The sequence below is a fragment of the Siphateles boraxobius genome, unplaced genomic scaffold, assembly GCF_051911475.1.
Source record: "Siphateles boraxobius isolate OS27281-9 unplaced genomic scaffold, OSU_SipBor_1 83, whole genome shotgun sequence".
NCBI classification, from domain to species: Eukaryota; Metazoa; Chordata; class Actinopteri; order Cypriniformes; family Leuciscidae; genus Siphateles; species Siphateles boraxobius.
In genome coordinates this window covers 336,559-358,580 of record NW_027509212.1, presented here as the reverse complement: position 1 = coordinate 358,580, position 22,022 = coordinate 336,559, and the positions used below count along the sequence as shown (strand labels likewise).

Genomic DNA, 22,022 nt, shown 5'->3' with positions numbered 1-22,022 from the left:
AACCGTGTTTTTGTCTTATCCTGAGTCACTATGGTACACCTATAATAAGTGTTTATATTGGGGCTATTTTACACTGGTTGGGTCGCACCGCTGCGGTGTAACCCAGTGCCTGAGTGACACGTCATAGACATAAACAGAGAGAAGTAGCTCCGGCTACAATGTTCTTCCGCAAGACGCATTATTCTGTTAATAAACACATGTTTATTAATCGCTAGAGCGCCAAACGATCAGATTACATTAGCTAATTTTATTTATGATCCCCTGGCTGACCAAAAAATGGATTTTCAATGAGGTCCCAGACACCAGTCATTTTATTATAGCCTATATTAATTACTTTTTCCCTACACACCAGTGTGAATACTGATATTTTTGTTATTGCATTTCAAATAGGGACAATTAATAGGCTACTAGGCTTACATTTTTTAAATTACAAATGGCCTACTGATGTTTTTGTTATAGTATTTTTCAAAATTATACGCTATTATTTGAGGATAAACACATCTGGTTATAGTAATAAACATACAATTTGTTTAAAAACAAAACATTTTGTCATAAAGTTTTTTTTTTAAGTCAAAATATCATTTGGCCTTTTTCTTTTAATATTTTAAACATGCTATGATATGAGATGCACCGACACTAATGCCATACTATACGGTATAGGATAATATGTAAGTCGTACCAGTGGATCCTGTTTTTCCCAGAATGACATGACAATTCATCTTTCCATGAATACATCCCACATATTTAATTCTACTAATCAGCTTCCCACTGAAGTTTGAGTCATGTTTCTTATTTTAGCCCATATGTGTGCAGGACATCAGACTGGTATATCTCAGCTCGTAGGCTTGAGGAGCTCAATATAACGGTGTGTTGTGCACAGTTTTGGTCGTACTATAAATGGACTCATTTGTGTAATTTGGTTGCTGACTGATTTCTCGTGTTTATAGAAAGTTGAGTGTTTTGGCATCACAGTAAACACACAGCCAATCGCTGATGGCCATCCAACGGCACAGCCAATCATAACAGCTCGCCACATCAAAGTTTTACATCACTGTTTGCACAAACTTTAACATTTCTTAGTGATGGTTGCTGATGTTTGCATACACAGTCTTGGCACTATCCTGGATGGGTTACATGCAGAGGAGAAATATGAATATGAGTTACCATATTTGACCTTCACATGTCACTTTCACTATTGCAAGTGCTCATATTTAAAGTAATGTTAACAAACCCTTAACCACAAGTATTAAATGATAACAAGTTTATGTGAATGATAAAAATCATAGTAAATCATTGTAAAAAAATAATTCCACGGACTTGAAGGAAAGACCCAAGTCTTATACCCAGTGTCACTAACTTACAACATACGTACGCGATACTAAATATGTTTATGTTGCACCAAAGTTAGTTGAAACATACATATAAACTAAATATTAACGTCCACCGTCAGCTCGTGGTTCACTTTTCCTGTGAAAACTTTACCGACTTTCATAAAATCATGTTCATAGTCTCAAATATGATCATCAGGCTTTTGAGGAAGGTTTATTTGTTTATATCTTTCAATCATAATTATATTGTATTGCATTATATGTTTTAAAACTACAGAGCTTTGATCACAAAACTAAGCATTTATTTAAATATTATAATTATTGGCAGATATAAAGTGATGACTGAATTCTGAAAATGCATTTTATGCAGACAGTCACTCTACAGTCATACAAAACTCATTGATTTAAAGCTTTCTCAGTTTGAGCCTCTGCATAAAATGTGTGTGTTTTCTCCTTGAGTCTGAGCTCCATATTGTCACTATATCAGACTATATGAGTCGAATAATCCTAATCAAAACATGTTCACATTTACAGCCCAGACTGTTGACGTCTGTGTTCTGATATCAGCTCAGATACTGTGTGTTCTGTGAGGTCTACTCCTCTGCCCACACACACACACACACACACACACACACAATCACAGCACAAGCTTTTCATCTGGGTGGTGTGTGTGTGTGTGTGTGTGTCTGCAGAGTGTCAAGAGTACAGCGTTAAGGAGTGTTTAACTGGTGATTCAGAGACAAACTGACCCATTGTACAAAGTTTAACCTTGTATTGTTCTTGAAGGGTTTTTCAGCACCATTTCACGACTGAAAGACATAAAGGCCCGTTCACAGCAAGAATGATAGCTATAACGTTATAACTATCGTTATATCACCATTCATATCAGCAGACCATAAAGTTATTTCATCTGCCGCTTTAAAAGCAGGATTAATTCTGATTGGCTGTCAGTGTTTTTATTAGTTCATCAGCTGGAAAAAAATCGTTCTCTTACGAGAGTATCTCTCGTACTGCGTAATATCTTACGCTATGGGGAAAACCTCTTTTCCACGAGATATTGAAGCCAAAAATTATCCTTAATTTTGAATCAATGTAAAACGTGTTGCGACAGCATGCAGACATGGGCAAGGCGGCTCGCATGCCTATTGGCTGACCTGTGGCAACAGCAGCAGCCTATCGAGAGAGGCCCTGCGTGACGTGATACCCAATGGGGGCGCTTCGCACCCATTTACGTCACGTCGCGCCAGAATAGGCGTGGCCTTGGCCTATAAATACGCTCGACAGGCTGATACAAACTGATTTTCATCTCTTCAGCGAAGCACTACTGCATCGCTGGATCCGGAGTCTGACTATAAGCCTTCTGCGGGACGAGCCTTCGAGCCTGAAGCCGCTGGCCTTCACCTCGCCGCCTTCAGCCGCCGTACCTGCTACGCTTTCCGGCATTATATCCTTTCACTGGACGAGCCAGATTTGGTTCCCAGTCCTGATGCGGCTGACCAGCACTGCCCCCGTGGCCTATACCGGTGAGGAGAGACCTCCTCTCTCAGGCAAAAGGCTCGATTTGGCATCCTCGACTGGACTTAAGGTCCCTAGATGCATGGGCCATCAACGGTACCCGCTAACCTCCCAGAGGGAGTGTTAAACACGATCACGCAGGCTAGAGCCTATCGAAATGGTTGATGTTCTCTGCCTGGTGTCAAGCTCAGGGCTTTTCACCCGTAGACTGCAGGGTTACGGAAGTGCTCTCCTTCCTTCAGGAGCTACTGGATATAGGCAGAACCCCATCCACGCTCAAAGTATACGTGGCGGCCATAGCGGCGTTTGCAAAACCGACGTCTGGCCAGTCACTGTGGAAAAATGACCTGGTCGTGCGATTCCTCAGGGGAGCTCAGAGGCTGAATCCTCCCAGACCCCCCTCAGTCCCTGTGTGGGACCTTTCTACGGTTTTGGAAACCATTAAAGGTGCCCCATTCGAGCCAATCCATTTGTCAGACATGAAACATCTGTCTTTCAAAACTGTGTTTCTTATGGCTCTCGCTTCAGTGAAGCGCATAGGGGACTTACAAGCGCTTTCAGTAAGCGCGTCATGTACGGAGTTTCGGCCTAATGACTCAAAAGTCATACTCAAACCAAGGCACGGGTACGTGCCCAAATCCCTCAACACACCATTCAGGGCCCAGGTTATTTCGCTGTGCGCCCTCCCGGTTCATGATGATGAGGAGGATGCAAGTCTCCTTCGCCCTTATGTGTCCCGCTTTTCTGTCTTCAGACAGACCGAGCAGCTCTTCGTTTTGTTTGGCGGACGCTCCAAGGGACTGGCCGCATCAAAACAGAGCCTATCCAGATGGATAGTTGATGCCATAGCGCTGGCTTACAATTCTAAGGGCCTGCAGTGTCCTTTGGGTGTCAGAGCGCACTCCACGAGAGGCGTGGCCTCGTCATGGGCATGGTATAGTGGGATTACATTGCAAGACATCTGTACGGCGGCGGGCTGGGCCTCGCCGTCTACATTTATAAGGTTTTATAACCTAGAGGTTCCCGCCTTACAGGCCAAGCTGCCGTCGGTCTATAATTCAGTGCTATCTGCCACGCTGCTCCGGCCCAGATGCTGAGTTTTGCTCGTGCATCGCTCACTGATCGATAGAACAGCTCCATGGGTGTTTAATAACCCGTACTGTTACCCAGTTCAGGCTGAACACGTTCGCCCTGTCTGCGTGAAACACTGTTAACATAACTAGCTCCTATGGGATGCTATTTCATGGGGAATGATGCTTGCAGCCTCTCTTCTCCGACTCTCTGTGAGTCTATGATGATTATGCACTATATGAGCCCCGGGCTACTGCCCTTGGGACTTTGGTGTCGGATCCCAGTACGCACGGCGTGTTGCATTGTGTTCCCCATAGCGTAAGATATTACGCAGTACGAGAGATGCTCTCGTAAGAGAACGTACTCGGTTACTAACGTAACCTCGGTTCTCTCTAGAGAGGGAACGAGTACTGCGTATCTTGCCGTGCATACAACAGCTCTGGTTCGCTTCAGCGATGAAAACCAGTTTGTATCAGCCTGTCGAGTCCTATTTATAGGCCAAGGCCACGCCTATTCTGGCGGGACGTGACGTAAATGGGGCCTCTCTCGATAGGCTGCTGCTGCTGCCACAGGTCAGCCAATTGGCTTCAATATCTCGTGGAAAAGAGGTTTTCCCCATAGCGTAAGATATTACGCAGTACTCGTTCCCTCTCTAGAGAGAACCGAGATTACGTTAGTAACCGAGTACGTTCTGAAAGTGATTCCAGCGATATTGTTTCTCTGTGTCGTTATCATAGTTGTGGTGTGGATTTGGCTATCCTTTTATATTTAGAAAAATGTTAGAACTAGCCTAGGCCTACAGTATATCTTTATCTTTATTGTTATCGGTATAGTTATCACCCTTGGTGTAAACAGGCCTTAAGAGTACACAACAGATTTTCTGATAATTTCACCTTTTTAATACATCTTTTCTCAAATATTGTAAATTTTGTTTCTTAGCAGGACTTACCAACACAGTCTCATGGCAATTCATAACTATTTTATGCTGTACGCTTTGGCAAATTCATATAAATGTGTACCTTTGGCACTGCTTATGTCCCAATGAGGGTTACATTTATAGGAAGAGTCATGGGTGGGCCTTCACGCTCATTTAAAAAAGTACAAATAAATCATGTTTTCATACAAATTAAGATTTCCAACTTGTTAAATGAAATTCATAGCATGCAGTTCTCCGGATGTGGTCATCATCCTCTGATCTTCTTCATTTGGGCTGACACTAGTGTCCTTCGGGGGCTCCAGAGACCTCAGGCAATAACATGTCATTTTGTAACGGAATAATATATATATATATATATTTTTTTTTTTTTCAAATGTAAATTTACTCTGTTTATTAATGTTTTTACTCAACATTTGTGCAGTTTTTGGAGGATTTATGATATATTTTAAATTTATATAAATAAATTAAATCGTTCTTTTTAAATGGGTTTTTATACAAAAACAGCTTTTTATGTAAAATTCACTTTATAAAAGACCAACATTTCTAAATGTTAATTTATGGGGATAACATGGATAATTTTACATGGTTTAGTGTAAAATTTTTGCCCATATTTTCGAAATGTAGTATTAAAAGAAGTAAAAAATTATCATTTTAGCTACTAGATGGATATACAGTCCCTCCAGAAAACGCGATTATGCGATCGCATGATTTAGTGCATAATCAGCCAAAGTCCGCATATTAATGTGGGAGTCCCGCATTTTTTCAAATACACCGCACTTTCGCCGCATAAATTGCAGATTTCCACGCAAAATATGCGGGGCTTGCATGATTTCATAATCCCCGCATTTTCGTTGCAAAAAAGTCACATATATCTTAGCAGAAAGTTGAAAAATGTTGCGTTTGCTTCACACAAGAGCGGCCATTTCCCCCTGTTGCCATGGTAACGTTACGAAGTGATGTAATTACGCGACGTGAACATCATCGAAAAGCTGTAAAACAGGAGAACACTTTATTTTTTTATTTTATTTATTCATTTTTACAGAAGTTGTAGCATATTCCTTTTGTAAAGCTACAGAACTTGTTTGACTCATCAATGTTTTGTAAGTTTGATGTTTTTATTTAAGTCTGAAATAAAACAAGATGAGAAATGAAATATTCCAGCACTTTCTGTGATGTAGTATGCTTGCTTATCATAGGAAGTAATAAGAAACGACTCTTTACATAAAGGTAGTAGCCTAGTGAGAACAGGGTGTTGGGGGGATCACTTTTTTTTGTCTTTCTCATCAAACCGCCGTGTTTGCAAGTTCCCGCAATTTTTGCAAGTTCCCGCAATTTTTGCAAGTTCCTGCAATTTCATCGCATAAAATTGCATAAATATCCAGCAAATTCCATCGCATTTTTTTAAGAAAACGGGCCGCATAATCAAGGATTTTTGCCCGCAACAATCACAAAACAATTCCGCGTTTTTCTGGAAGGACTGGCTATAGAGCTCCACTACATGCTATTTGACTAACTAAAATATATCTTTTCACAAGTTTTTTCCAGTTCGATTCATATCTAAATATTATGAAATCACAATTCTAACAATAAAAATGACTTTGTCAAAGTTTAGCATTTTTTTTATTGAACATTTTTTTTTCAATAATGTTACTTTGTGATTAGAATCAAACCTGAAAAAGATAAAAGTTGAATTTTTAGAGTTTATCATTTATTTCAATCTTCTTTTTTCATATAATTGTACAAATGTAATCTACACTTCAGTTACTAACTGTAACAGAACAGATATGTACAGTTATATTATATATTGAGTACTAGAAAGGGTTGAGAGCTGTACAAAGTTTCGTGACATTTGGACATTTTAAAAAAAATCTGCAAAAGTCATTTGCGGGTTAAAAAGACCCGAAGAACATCAGAGGGTTAAACGTGTGTTCTGTGGTGTTCTGCGAATCGGGTTTATCTGAGGTTCTGCTCAGTTGTGGGTCTGGATTCTGTTCTTTCTCCATAATCTGACTCCCACTTTGTTCAATCTGCACGATTAAACATACAAGCTTTGGACTGTCATCACAAAACTATCTTGTGTGTGTGTGTGTGTGTGTGTGTGTGTGTGTGTGTGTGTGTGTGTGTGTGTGTGTGTGTGTGTGTGTGTGTGTGTGTGTGTGCGTGTGTGCAGGACACGGCCTCACTTGGCTCTCAGAAGGGTGGTCTCATCAAACAGGGCTGGCTACATAAAGGCAATGTGAACAGCGCCATCAGCGTCACCATGAGGGTGAGATTCCTCACTTCGGAAGATCATGTCTATGTTATGACGGTGCACTTGTTTACTTTTCATGTCTCATTTGCACTCTTCTTTTTTCACTCAGTCTTTTAAAAGAAGGTATTTCCACCTGACGCAGTTGGGCGACGGGTCATATAATCTCAACTTCTACAAGGATGAGAAGATCAACAAAGAGCCCAAAGGAACCATCTTCCTGGACTCCTGTATGGGGGTGGTGCAGGTGTGTAGACTAACTCACATGTTCCTCCTTTCTGTTCAGACACACTCATCGTATTAATGTCACAACTGTGAACTCGTTTCATATAGAAGTCTTAAAGGTACAGCCTGTTTAGTTCTGAGGATTAGTGAGGCTGAAAAATACTCATGAACAACTAAATCATGACATTTTTGTGTGCTTAATTATATTAAATATCCACTTGTAGTGTACTTCAAAACTGTGCTTGCGGATAATATTATATTATATTATATAAAAATAAGTGCCCTTCAAGAGAGGACACTAAACAAGTTTCTAAACATGTGATTATAATTGTATATATAGTGTGTTATTCAATATTACATTTAAAGTTACTATAATTAAAATGTACTAAATTGGAACTTTATCACTACAAATGTGCAATTATAAATATCATTAAATACATGACATACTTTAATGTAATTTCTATTCAAACTTGTATTTTATTTTATCAAAAATGTTTGTCAGAACATTCATCTGTAACTTTAACCATATTTCAAAGTCAGTAGAAGTAATTATGAAATTACATATAAAGATGTACTCAAGTCCTTTAAGTTGGTAAAAAAAAGTTCAGATAATTACATTTAATATCAATTTAAACTATAATACCTTAATTGCGGTTAATATGCAATTGAGTGTCTTAAAACATTACATTAATTTAGCATTTTTCAGTACATTCTTTAAAAATATATTATTTCTGTAATAAGTCATTTTTAAAGTGTACTTCGAAACAGAACTGTTTATACAGTAGAAAGGAGAGCTGAGCATTATGGGAGGCACAGAAAAGCGAGAGAGAGGGATGAAAGTGCTCTCCTCCCTGTGTTTTGATAATTGATAAGCATTCTCTCTGGGACTGAATTTCCACATACACTCCCAAAATAAAGCGCTACACCCACACCGGCCCCCCGAGCTATTTTAGCGAGGAATTTTCTGGAGCCTGTGGCCAAAATCCCTCATAGGTACAGTCAACACACCAACGTCACACCCTTCATGCGTCGCTTCGTCATTATCTGTAATGAGCTGTATCCGCTAAATTAGCCCCCTGACCTCTGACCTCTGACACACCCCTCGCCTCCGCAGAGCACTGGGTCATACAGGAAAAAATAGGAGAGTGTGTAATTACATTACCCCAAAATATGTTTATAAAATGTATTTTATCTCATATTTAAATGTAAGTGCATATGCATACATCACATCATTGTGGTGTTCTGAGTTTAAGCTAATTTTAATTAAACATTTTTTTTTAAAACTAATCCTGGGAGTCATCCTTCAGATTAATGAACATAAAAATATTAGCTTTTGATAAATGTGCTTAATTGTCATGAAAATAATGTAAAAATGCTAAAATAATAGCCTAAAAATAGGCTTCATTTTCTTTATGCAAAATAGAACTTCTTTCATTTCTTTTGGCTTTGGACGTGAACATGTTTTCATACAATCCAATCATCCATTCATATCCCACTCATAAACACGTGAGTCCCAGTAAAGGAGTGTATGGTGTTGATGTGATCTCAGCACATTCTCTCTGTCTGAAATCCCACCGCTCAGAGCTCAAGCGCTGGACTCCGGCATTTCTCTACTGTTGTCTTTTCCTGACCAAATGCCCCTGCGCTTATGTTTTGAAACCCATCCCTATAAAGACACTTAACCCCAGTATAAAACCTGCAATCTGTCGGCCTCCGTATGGAAATCCTGTTTTTCACTCGGCTTCTAGGATTGTTTTAAATGGTTAAAGTTATACGAATGATCATCTAAATGTCTCAGTTCACTCGCCATCGGCAGGTGCGAGTTAATTTCGATCGCTTTTTGTCAAGTCTCCTTCATTTATAAAGCGCTTTTAACAATATGGACTGTTTCAAAGCAGCTTTACAGAGATAATAGGAGATCAAAGTAACAGATTGTTCTGGCTTTTACAGCAGCTCTAGAATAAAGTTATTGTCCAGCTATATATTTTTTTGATTTGTTGTTTTTCTTTATAATGAGGTTGTCTGTATTATGTAGATTGCGGTTAACACACAAAAGAGTGATTATCTGTTCAACACACAGAGTTATAGAAATTCTACTTGATTTAAAATAAAACTTCGCTGGTATCGGATTGGTATCGGTCGATACTCAGGATTTTTGGTATCGATTCTGATAAATGGTATCGGTGCATCCCTACTTTTTACCATATAGATTGTTTCAAAGCAGCTTTACAGTGATAATAGGAAATTAAAGTAACAGATTGTTTACTTGAAGTAACTAGAATAAAGTTATTGTCTAGCTAAAGTTAGTTTTGATCGATTCACTTCTGTTGCAACGATCATTAGTTATTAACTTTTATTAACAGAAAACCCTTAACACGCTCCGACCCGCTCACTCACACCACAGCAGTGTCTGAGGCTCCAGAACGCACTTCATATGTACAGTGTGTGTTGTATGTGTTTATATGTGTTGAGATTAGTGTTTCTTCTGGTGCAGAACAACCGTGTGCGCAGGTTTGCGTTCGAGCTGAAGATGCAGGATAAGAGTGGTTATGTTCTGGCCGCCGACTCTGAGAGTGAGATGGACGACTGGATCGGCACACTCAACCGGATCCTCAACAGCAGCTTTGAGCTCGCCATGCAGGACAAGAGGAACGGGGACTTACACGACGGTGTGTGTTTATTATACTCAACCCTTAGTCATCTGTTCATTTTACCCACAGTCCTGAGCTAAACACACTCCCAGACCACACGTGGGAGTGACTGTACACACAATGACAAGACAGAGTTGCTGTGGTGTAATGACATTCTCCTGGCTATCTCTGTTGTAGATGATGAACAGGGGAAAAGCGATCACTCTTCTAGCAGTTTGGACAGTTTTCAGGTCAGTCACACTTCAGTGAATGAACACAGAAATCAAAACTCCAGCTCGAGTGGATTCTGACTTTAAGGGAAAGTTCACCCAAAAATGAAAATTCTGTCAGTATTTACTCTCCCTCCCTCAGTGACGAGAATACTTTTTTGCGTAGAGCTACCTGTGTTGTACGTCACATGCATCACACACATGACCAGCGTCGGCCAATAGTGAGCCTACGTGTGACGTAGCTCTACGCTATCACACTACGCTAACTGACTCGAGGCCCACAGAGAAGGAAATGAATAGTTGAAATAAAGTCGTTATTTTTGTTTGTTTTTGCGCACAAAAAGTATTCTCGTCGCTTGATAAACTTAAGATTGAGCCACTGTAGTCACTCGGACTATTTCGAGGCTATAATTTTTCGAGGCTGGCAAGTTTCAATCCCTTAGAAGCCTATGGAGGAGTGATCCAGCTCTCAGATTTAATCATAAATATCTTAATTTGTGTCCCGAAGATGAACGAAGGTCTTACGGGGTTGAACAACATGAGTAAATACTGACAGAATTTTCATTTTTGGGTGAACTATCCCTTTAATCTCCTCTGATTGGCCATTGTATTTAAGAAATCAACAGTTATGTCTAATTGGGTATATTGCTCAACGCTCAAACACAGATACGCACTAGATCGTCTGCACATTTTGTGGGCCAAATACCCTTTCCCCCCAGATGAGTAATATAAACCTCATCGCACAGTACCGTTATAATAATACTTTACTGTCGTATCACTAAGAAATGTGATAATATAGAACGTATTAGACTTAATATTTCATTCTTTTTGCTGTAGTACTATGCTAACCTCATCTGAGCTGGAAGTGAATGATGAAACACTGATATGTGTGTGTTCTCCAGAGTGCCAGAGACATCGAGAGCAAGATGAGAAACGAGACACGGCTGAAACTCTTCACGCTGGACGCAGACTTGCAGGTGAACTGCCTCTGATACTCACACACACTTTTCCAGATCCACTCAATCATCACAGCATTGAATAAGTCGACTAACCTTCAGAAGTTTGGATTAAATTGCATTATATTGATCAAAAGTGACAGCAAAGATATATATAATGTCACCACGATTCTATGTCAAATAAATGCTGTTCTTTTGAACTCTATTCATCAAAGAATCCTGAAAAATTTAATGAATCAGTTTCAACACAAATATGAAGCAGCACAACTGTTTTCAACACTGATAATAATCATAAATATTTCTTGAGCATCAGATCATCATATTATACTGATTTCTTAAGGATCATGTGACACTGAAGACTGGAGTAATGATGCTGAAAATTCAGCTTTGATCACAGGAATAAATTACACTTTACTATATATTCACATAGAAAACAGCTGTTTTGCATCGTAATAATATTTCACAATATCACTGTATTTTTGATCAGATAATTGCAGCCTTATGACTTTATTTAAAATCCTTAAAGATCTTCCCAACCCCAAACTTTTGAGCGCTGCTGTAATATAAAACATGTCCAGACTCATGATGTCATCTCCCACTCTGAGCAGAAACTGGATTTCTCCGGGATGGAGCCGGAAGTGAAGCCCTTCGAGGAGAAGTTTGGGAAGCGGATCTTGGTGGTCTGCAACGATCTGTCCTTTAACCTGCAGAGCTGTGTGGCGGAGAACGAGGAGGGCCCGACCACTAACGTACCTCAGCTTATTAACCACAGTCCCTTTACACACGTCCCGCACCGATGTGAACAGTTTGGCCGATACCGATAAACGTCAATTCCTTATATTTGAATGCCGATAACCGATATATTGGCCAAAAAATCTGAATCCAATTTTTTTTACATTTTTTGAGAGCCTGAACCATTAAAAGCCATGTCCCAAACACACAATTATAATCTTCTCATTATCATTTTATGTAGCTTATATGACAGACTTGCGCTGCTCATGTTGCACTGAACTGTATTTTCCTTTTTTGAAGTGATTTCAATCATATTTCAAGCAATTCAAAAGCATCATGTTGAACAGTGCGCATCTGAAGTGCCTCTGCTTGAGGAAATAATGCATTATTTATCGGCTTTAACATATCGGCCAAATTTTCTTATCTAGCCGATAATGATAACATTGAAAATTAACATATATCGGCCAATACCTTTCCGCAATAACCGTCTGAGAGTGTGTGTGCTGGTATGTGTGGCAGGTGGAGCCGTTCTTCGTGTCTCTGTCATTGTTTGATGTTCAGAGCTGTCGTAAGATCTCGTCAGACTTCCACGTGGACATGAACCATCCGTCAGTGAAAGAGCTTCTGTCCTCGCCAGGATCTCCAGACAGTCCTCGAGGAGAGGCGGAGAGCAGCGCTCAGTTCCCTCGACAGGTGAGCACACACGCACACACACACGCACACACACACGCGCACACACACACACACGCGAACACACACGCACGCACACACACACACACACACGCGAACACACACACACACACACACGCGAACGCACACACACACACACACACGCACACACACACACACGCGAACACACACACACACACACACACACGCGAACACACACGCACGCACACACACACACACACACACACACACACGCGAACACACACACACACACACACACACACATACAGGCACACACACACACGAACACACACACGCGGGAAAACACACGCGAACACACACACACGCACACACACAAACGCGAAAACACACACATACGCACACACACACACTCACTATCACACAAAAACACTCACACTCGCACACACACTAACTCACAAACACTCTCACACTCGCACACACACACAAACACACACACACTCACTCACTCACTCACTCTCACACAAACACAATCACTCTCACACAAACACACTCACTCTCACACAAACACACTCTCACTCACACGCACACACACAGGCACACACACTCACTCACTCTCACACAAACACACTCGCACACACACACACGCACGCACACACACACACACACTCACTCTCACACAAACACACTCACAAACACACACATGCGCATGCGCGCACACACTCACACTCACACACACTCTCTCACACACGTACACACACACCCGAGCACGTACACACACACACTCACTCACACACGTGCACACACACACAAGCACGCACGCACGCGCACACACTCACACACACACGTGAACATACACACGAGCACGCTACCGCACGCACGCACGCACTCACACACGCACTCACACACACTCACACGTGCACACACACACACACAATATCAGCTAACTCTCATTAGAGTATTATTAAACTGTCTGCTTAATATCTGCTTATAGTTACTAGATGTCTAAAGTGAGCCATCATGTGACCTACATTTAATTTAAACAATATTACTGAATGCAAACGGTAGTGTACATTACACGTTACTAAGCTTGTTTTTGAAGATCTTTTACTTTAAGTCTTTCACTCACGTGTGTGTGTGTGTGTGTGTGTGTGTGTGTGTGTGTGTGTGTGTGTGTGTGTGTGTGTGTGTGTGTGTGTGTGTGTGTGTGTGTGCAGGGAGTGTTTTCCGTGACCTGTCCACATCCGGACATCTTCCTGGTTGCACGGATAGAGAAGGTTTTACAGGGCGGAATCACACACTGTGCTGAACCTTACATGAAGAATTCAGACTCTGCTAAGGTAAGGGTGTGTCTGTGTGTGTGTGTCAGTGTGTGTCAGTGTGTGTCTGTGAGTGTGTGTCTGTGTGTGATGTCATTCTTAGCCCTCTGGAAAAGTCAAAACATGTGTATAAAAGCAGATGTTGGCAAGTGTTTGTGAAGCTCTCGGATATAAAGACTCATGCTGGGTGTTATAGCAAAATAAATAATGTGAGGCGCGTTCTGCGATCTTGATAACAGCTGCACTCCTCCTCCTCCTCCACTCTCTCTCTCCTCAGGCCGCTCAGAAGGTGCTGAAGAACGCTAAGATGGCGTGCGGTCGGCTGGGTCAGTACCGGATGCCCTTCGCATGGGCCGCCAGGTGAGACACACTCACTCTGCATGACAACGACCTCTGGAAACACACGTTTGGAGATTCACTGGGACTGAACAGCATCAGTAAAGCAATTGCACAAAAATAAACGGCAGTGTGATATTTCATCCCGAAATTTAACAGAATTACGAATCTTATTTTTTAAATCCATTACGATTAGTTTACATTGTGACATTATCCGCACCACCCCCAAATCTCAGTAGACTAGTGTAATTAAATAAAGTACGGTACATTTGTAATGTTTAGTACATGTGTGAATATACATCACACTATTAGTTGTTCTGGAGTTAGTTAAAAAAATGCATCTTGACAGGAATTTGCTTAAAGGGACAGTTTGCCTCATATGAAATTCTCTTATCCCAACATTTAATGCTTTAAAACCCACACACCGTGAACACGACTGAAACCCATACGACCCCAGTGGATGAATCAATGTCTTCTGAAGTGATAGGCGCACGTGAGAAAATACTAATTTTTATTCTTGCGCATGAATGTGCGCATGACAGTTGATCGAAAGCAATTGTTTATGGTTTAAAATATTGTTTTCTTCACACAAATCTATCGTTAGGTTTTAGAAAACATTGTGACAAATGTGACCAGTCACGGAAACTAGGGACACAAGTCGGTTCTGGGGCATTTTGAGTTATTCATAGATTCTGAGAGTGTAATATCCAAGCTTTCCAACGATGTGTAACATGTGGAAATCTGATAATATTTGGAGAAGTTGTGGCCATTTTAAAGTAGGCACTTAAAAAAGCTCAAAGAGGAGAAAACGAGCTAAAGATTGTGCAGTTCTCACCTGTCTCTGCTGCTGGGGGTGACAATAGGGCTCATTTACATCTCATTTAGATAAGCCATACCCCCTGTAAAGCTCCTCCATGTGCTTTACAGCTTTTTTTACACTTCGAATGAGTGCACTTCTGCCGCACTAGGCGAAAAACAATTGTGCTGCCCCTCTATTTGCAACGTACCAGCAACAACACACAAAGACCAATAATGCCATATAGCCTGCATATAACGCGAAACCAGCAACAACACATAAAGACCAATATGCCATATACATATAACGCAAAACCAGCAACAACACACAAAGACCAATATGCCATATAGCCTGCATATAACGCAAAACCAGCAACAACACACAAAGGCCAATATGCCATATACATACAGTATAACGCAAAACCAGCAACAACACACAAAGACCAATATGCCATATACATATAACGCAAAACCAACAACAACAAACAAAGACCAATAAGCCATAGGCCTACATATCTATAGCGCAAATAGTACGCAACGCTCGTGTGCCCAAAATGTCAACAATATTAAAGTTTATGTAGGAGGCAAATGCCTGCTGGCATTTTTCTTTAAGCAGTCATTTCTGCAATTTTCCAAATAATCACATTTCACCTCCTCAAATTACTGTTGCAAATCTCTTTACACCACTTTCTTATGTGCGTATACACACACAAATGAAATGTCCGCAAGCACATTATATCATCAGCAGGTTCAGCATCTTAAATAACGACTAAAGAGCAAATGAAGCTTAACTTACATTTCAGAAACACGCACGGCAGGCCTTCATCGCAGCAGCAAAGGTCTTAACTGCATCCTCTATTTCGATTCTCCGTCACATATGAAACAGCCAGCCACCGCTGTCAGCGAGCCGAGCCGCCGTATTGAAGCACTGAGGGCGAGCGCGCTGCGCCCATACCTCCGGTTCAGTTTCCCGAGCCCACGAAGTGCGGCGAAAACATTTTCGGTGTAACTGCCAGACGGTTCATCTCGTCTGCGACAATCTTTGCGGCATCCATCTTCATTGAATTTTGATATCAGAGAGAGCTGGCCAGAGCACAGCATAATAAGTAGCCATGTGGTTGACTTGGAGGGCGGGGGCAAAAGCGCCGGGTTATTCAGTATGGAAATACACACAGACAATGACACGCCACGCCCCTACTGCATGCTAGAATCTCCGAAAACAAGCCGATTTCAACCTCAAAATGTAAGCTTTTAAATATACCAATACTGCTATCTCAAACATGGAGAGGCTTCTTCGTGATTTCAATTAACAGATTCTCCAAAAAATTGAAAATCACCAATTTTGAAAAAAAACTCTTCTTTCTCATTTTGCTCGAAAGTTGTGCTGCCGACTTGTGTCCCTGGTTTCTGTGACGGGTCACAAATGTCACAATTCCTAAAAATATATATTTTATAATAAACACAGCAATGCTGCACGATTAAAAGTTTATAGTTCGGATATAAAAACTGATGTCTACGGTACCGATCAAAATAGAGCAAATCATCTTTTGAAAGAAACTTGATTGTATCGTTACATCGTTACACCAGTAGGTGGCGACAAACGTCTCGGTTACGTATGTAACCCTAGTTCCCTGATAGGGAACGAGACGCTGCGTCAAACGCTGCGGGAACGCCCCTGCGTTGTGCGTCATGAAGCACGTATGGAATCAGCCCAATGGAGAGATGAAACGTCATAGGCGGGTGACGTCATCGACCAGGAAACTATAAAGCACCCCAAAAACACAAGCGCATTAGCTTCTGATAGGCTTGAAGGAAGCGCTAACGGGAGTGCCGGGAGTATGGCGGAGCGACGCAGCGTCTCGTTCCCTATCAGGGAACTAGGGTTACATACGTAACCGAGACGTTCCCTTTCAAGGGAACTTCGAGCTGCGTCAAACGCTGCGGGAACGCGAATACCCACGTCGCCATAGGACCAAATGACCGTCATGTGAGACTAGCGCACAGAGGACGAGAGCACCTGTGCCCCAGGGGTAGAGCTTAAGTCTAGGTCATAGAACTTAATAAAAGTATGCGGTGAAGACCATCCAGCCGCATCACAAACATCACTCAGGGAAACCCCCGACAAAAGAGCTTTAGAAGCAGCCATACTCCTGGTAGAGTGAGCTCGGACAACCAAAGGTGAAGGCTGGCCAGCCGACTCATAAGCAAGTGAGATAGCCTCAACCACCCACTTGCTCATTCTCTGTTTAGACGCCGGACACCCTTTCCTGGGTGGCCCGAAACATACAAAAAGTTGTTCTGATTTCCTCCACAGGGCAGCTCTGTGGACATAAGCGTCTAATGCCCTAACAGGGCAGAGTGAATTAAGTTTCTCCTGGTCCGATGACATAAATGGAGGAGGACAGAAAGCCTGCAGAACCGTAGGTCTAACAATATTAGTAGGAACCTTAGGAACGTAACCTGGTCTAGGATGCAGAAAAGCTTTAACCATGCCAGGTGCAAATTCCAGGCACGAGGGTGAAACCGACAGAGCCTGCAAATCTCCGATTCTTTTTAGTGAAGAGATAGCAAGCAAAAAGATAGTCTTAAAAGTGAGAAACTTCTCGGGAACTTCTTCGATAGGTTCAAAAGGAGCTAGGGAAAGACCTTCTAATACAATGGCCAGATCCCAAGTCGGCACCCTCGTACGAACTGCTGGCCTCAGCCTCAAAGTGCCACGGAGGAAACGAGTTATAAGCGGGTGTCTCCCAAGAGAAACTCCACTGAAAGGGACGTGGTAAGCAGCTAGTGCCGCCACATACACCTTTAGTGTGGAGGGGGATAACCCTGTGGAGAAGCGCTCCTGCAGGAATTCCAGCACTGCACCCACTGGGCAGTTAACTGGGTCCTGCAGGTGTTCTCCACACCAAGAAGTGAAAAGTTTCCACTTCAAGGCATAAAGCTTCCTCGTGGATGGAGCTCTGGAGTTAAGAATGGTCTCAACAACCTCGGTTGAGAGACCGGAGTCTATGAGCTGGGCCCCCTCAGAGGCCAAGCCCACAGTTTCCACAATTCTGGGCGGGGGTGAAGTATCGTGCCCCCCGCCTGGGAGAGTAGATCCCTCCTGACCGGGAGCTCCAAAGGAGAACCGTCCAGGAGAGAAATCAGGTCCGCAAACCATACTCGGGCCGGCCAGAACGGGGCTACTAGTAGTAGACTGACCCCGTCCCGGCGGACCCTCTCCAGAACTCCTGGTAACAGAGCAATCGGGGGAAAGGCGTACAGACGTGACCTCGGCCACGGCTGCACCATAGCATCCAACCCCAGGGGGGCTGGAAGAGTGATGGAGAACCACCGATGACAATGAGTGGTCTCCTTGGAAGCGAATAGGTCCACCTCGGCGCGACCGAAACTCAACCAAAGGAGCTCCACCACCTCGGGGTGGAGTCTCCATTCCCCTGACCTCGGCCCCTGCCTCGACAGGGAGTCTGCTACCACATTCAAATACCCAGGGAGATACATTGCTCTCAGAGATAGTAGCTTCCCTTGGGACCACAGGAGGATCTGACGGGCCAACTTGTAAAGCCGGCGAGACCGCAGGCCCCCCTGATGATTTATATAAGAGACCACCGACGTGTTGTCTGATTGAACTAACACATGATGGCCTCTCAGGTCTGTTAGGAAGTGTTTCAGAGCCTGAAACACAGCCAACATCTCTAGACAATTTATGTGCCACGAAAGATGATGATCCTGCCACAGACCTTGGGCTGGGCGACCACTCATGACCGCCCCCCACCCTGTGAGGGAAGCATCCGTCGTTAGCGTTATGCGACGACAAAGAGCCCCCAGCACAGGACCTTTGGACAGGAACCAAGTTTCTCTCCACATGACCAGAGCACGAAGGCAGCGCCGCGTGACTTTGAACGTGCGGAGCGGATTTCCCCTCGGGGAGAATCCCTTGGTCCTGAGCCACCACTGTAGCGGTCTCATGTACAACAGGCCGCAAGGTATAACGTTGGACGCTGCTGCCATCAGACCCAACAGTCTCTGAAACTGCTTGACAGTGAGTAGCTGGCCTAGCTTCACTTGTTTCACAGCTGAGAGAATCGAAGCGATGCGGGTCGGAGAGAGTCGCGCCCGCATCGATACCGAATCCCAAACGACACCCAGAAAAGTGGTCTTCTGGGAAGGAGATAATACACTTTTCTTTGCGTTCAGCCTCAACCCCAACTTTCTGATATGAGCGAGGACGACATCTCGATGCCGAACCGCCATCTGCTCGGTCTGAGCTAAAATCAACCAATCGTCGATGTAATTGAGAATACGAATGCCCTGAAGCCTCAGAGGCACTAGTGCTGCATCCATGCATTTCGTGAAAGTGCGGGGAGATAAAGCTAGGCCAAACGGAAGAACCCTGTACTGGTACGCCTCGCCCCCGAAGGCGAACCTCAGGAACTTCCTGTGTTGTGGAAGGATGGACACATGGAAGTATGCGTCCTTCAGATCTATCGTGACAAACCAGTCCTCGGACCTGATTTGAGACACGATCTGCTTGATAGTGAGCATCTTGAATTTTACCTTCCCTACCGAGCGATTCAATATGCGCAGGTCTAAAATTGGACGCAACCCCCCATCCTTCTTTGGAACGATGAAATATCGGCTGTAATAACCTGACTCCAAACTGGGAGGAGGAACCCGTTCTATAGCCTCTTTTTGAAGGAGCGTTTTCTGAAGGAGCGTTCCAATACCAGAGCCTGCTCGGGGCCCACCACTGAACTGGATAGCATAACCCTTTTCTACTGTCTGCAGGACCCAATGAGATATTTTTGGAAGGCTTTTCCACTCTGCCAGAAATTCTACTAAGGGTACCAGCCTCTCGAGACTGGCCTCTGGTGTAACTTGAGCAGCAGACGCAGCGCCCTGTAACGGCGCACCGGCAGGGAACAACTGGTCTGACCGCTCTGAGACCCTCCTCAGAGGGAGCGAGCGTCCCTCGGGAAAGCGCTCGCTGGGATCGTCTGTGCCCCGGCATAAAGGCGGGGTTGGCAGAACGAGCCCCTGAGGGCACCGAGGAGGAATGGGCACCGTAAAAAGAGGTGAACACCTTTCCGCCTCGGTGGGGACCACCCTCAGCATCCTGAACGGCTTGGCGTCAGGACTTCTTCTTAGCCGAAGCCTTCTTAGCCAATATAACTGTCCTCAGATCAGTTCTACTGGGAGAAGGCTTCGGCTGAGAGTGTCGCGGCTGAGCCCACTGTCCAGCAGGGGGAGCACGAGACGCGACACTCTGCCTCTGCTGCGCTCTATGTGATGAGCTCGAAGACGGCCGGGGCTGCTCCCGCCCAGCAGCCCCAGGGACATGAACTTTAAGGGGAAGAAACTTTTTAAAAGCTGCAGTTTGTTTCTTTTCTTCTTGGAATTTATCGATAACTGAATTCACAGCATCACCAAACAACCCCATGGGAGAAAGAGGAGCATCTAAAAGAAAAGCTTTTTCTCTCTCTTTAATATTAGTCTGATTTAACCACAAATGTCTTTCTGCGGCCACCAGAGCTGCCATAGAACGACCCATTAATTTGGCCGATTCTCTGGTGGCACGCAGGGATAAATCAGCAGCCTGACGCAGTTCGCGAACTACGTCAGTACTGACCTCCTCACTCTCACTCATGTCCCTTAGCAGATCAGCCTGGTATGCCTGCAAGATTGACATAGTATGCAGACATGACGCAGCCTGACCTGCTGCCGAATATGCTTTACCCACCAAAGCCGAAGTGTTTCTTAAAGGCTTGGTGGGTAATACCGGTGCCTTAAAAGATGATGCTGCTTCGGGGGAGAGATGGCTCGCAAGCGTCTCTTCCACACGAGGCAAAGCACCATAACCATGAGCCTTGGCTCCCATAATATTAGCGTATGTTGAAGTCTGGGGACTAAACACTCTATATGACACCGGTTTTCTCCATGATTTCGACACCTCGGTGTGGAGATCATGGAAAAACGGCAGGCACCGGCGTGGAGGCTGCACACGTGACGGCAAAAATCTCTCATCCAACTTTGATTTAGAAACAGACTCCTGTCTAGTCACTGGCCATTCAATATTAAGTTTTTCAACAGCTCTTGTTAACACCTCCATAAGCTCATCACTCTCAGGAGTGTGGGGTGGCGAATCCACCACATCTCCCTCAACACTAACAACATCAAGTTCCTCAGAACTGGATAGCTGCAGCATTGGTGCCTCAGCCCGAGCGGAAGAAACCGCAGCGCGTGCTTCCGAACCCGGGACTGAGGCACTGGATCTCACAGGTGAAGGGAGAGATAAGGCAGAGCCCGTCTCAAACCCCGCTGTGAGATCCATCTGCGATCCCCACGATAAGCGCCGCCGCTCTGCCTCGGCAGAAGCGGGACCCGAACCGCGGGGAGCGCGCACCGAACCGCTCTCCTCAAAGAGCGATCGGCGGGAGCGGAGCGTCCTTAACGGCAAACGCTCGCAATGCTCACAGTCTGCTCCCTCGAGAGCAAACTGGGCATGCTGAACTCCCAAACAAACAACACAAAGATCATGTGTATCCCCGCTCGTTAAATAACGCGAGCAGGGAGGAACACACTTTCTAAACTGCTGTTCGTCCGCCATAATCTCTCAATATATATATATATATAGGGATAAATTGTTTGTGTGGTGCAGGGTATGTAAGACAGACAATATCACACAGGGACAGATTCACATGTAGCGCGACTGAAAGCACAGAAGCTAATGCGCTTGTGTTTTTGGGGTGCTTTATAGTTTCCTGGTCGATGACGTCACCCGCCTATGACGTTTCATCTCTCCATTGGGCTGATTCCATACGTGCTTCATGACGCACAACGCAGGGGCGTTCCCGCAGCGTTTGACGCAGCTCGAAGTTCCCTTGAAAGGGAACTACTGTTAAAAATGTGTTTGTCATTGAATCGTTCATTCAAGAGATTCGTTCAAAAATGACGATTCATCCAGTAATGTAACAAGTATTCATGATTTGCTCATTGATTCATTTATTCAACCTGATTTAAAAAAAATAAATAATAATTCATTCAGATTAATA

At 43.6% G+C, this 22,022-nt stretch overlaps 1 protein-coding gene across 10 annotated transcripts in view; it reads left to right on the top strand.

Moving 5' to 3' along the window:
* LOC143730867 (dedicator of cytokinesis protein 9) overlaps positions 1 to 22,022 on the top strand; it is a 136,636-nt gene that overhangs the window by 66,170 nt on the left and 48,444 nt on the right. For all 10 annotated transcript variants that reach the window (XM_077221446.1, XM_077221443.1, XM_077221439.1 and 7 more), the window contains exons 6-14: positions 7,022 to 7,117; positions 7,212 to 7,346; positions 9,819 to 9,993; positions 10,153 to 10,205; positions 11,087 to 11,161; positions 11,749 to 11,889; positions 12,392 to 12,565; positions 13,738 to 13,860; positions 14,117 to 14,199. In XM_077221446.1, the coding sequence (XP_077077561.1) occupies positions 7,022 to 7,117; positions 7,212 to 7,346; positions 9,819 to 9,993; positions 10,153 to 10,205; positions 11,087 to 11,161; positions 11,749 to 11,889; positions 12,392 to 12,565; positions 13,738 to 13,860; positions 14,117 to 14,199 (1,055 nt within the window). The remainder of the gene's footprint in view (positions 1 to 7,021; positions 7,118 to 7,211; positions 7,347 to 9,818; positions 9,994 to 10,152; positions 10,206 to 11,086; positions 11,162 to 11,748; positions 11,890 to 12,391; positions 12,566 to 13,737; positions 13,861 to 14,116; positions 14,200 to 22,022) is intronic.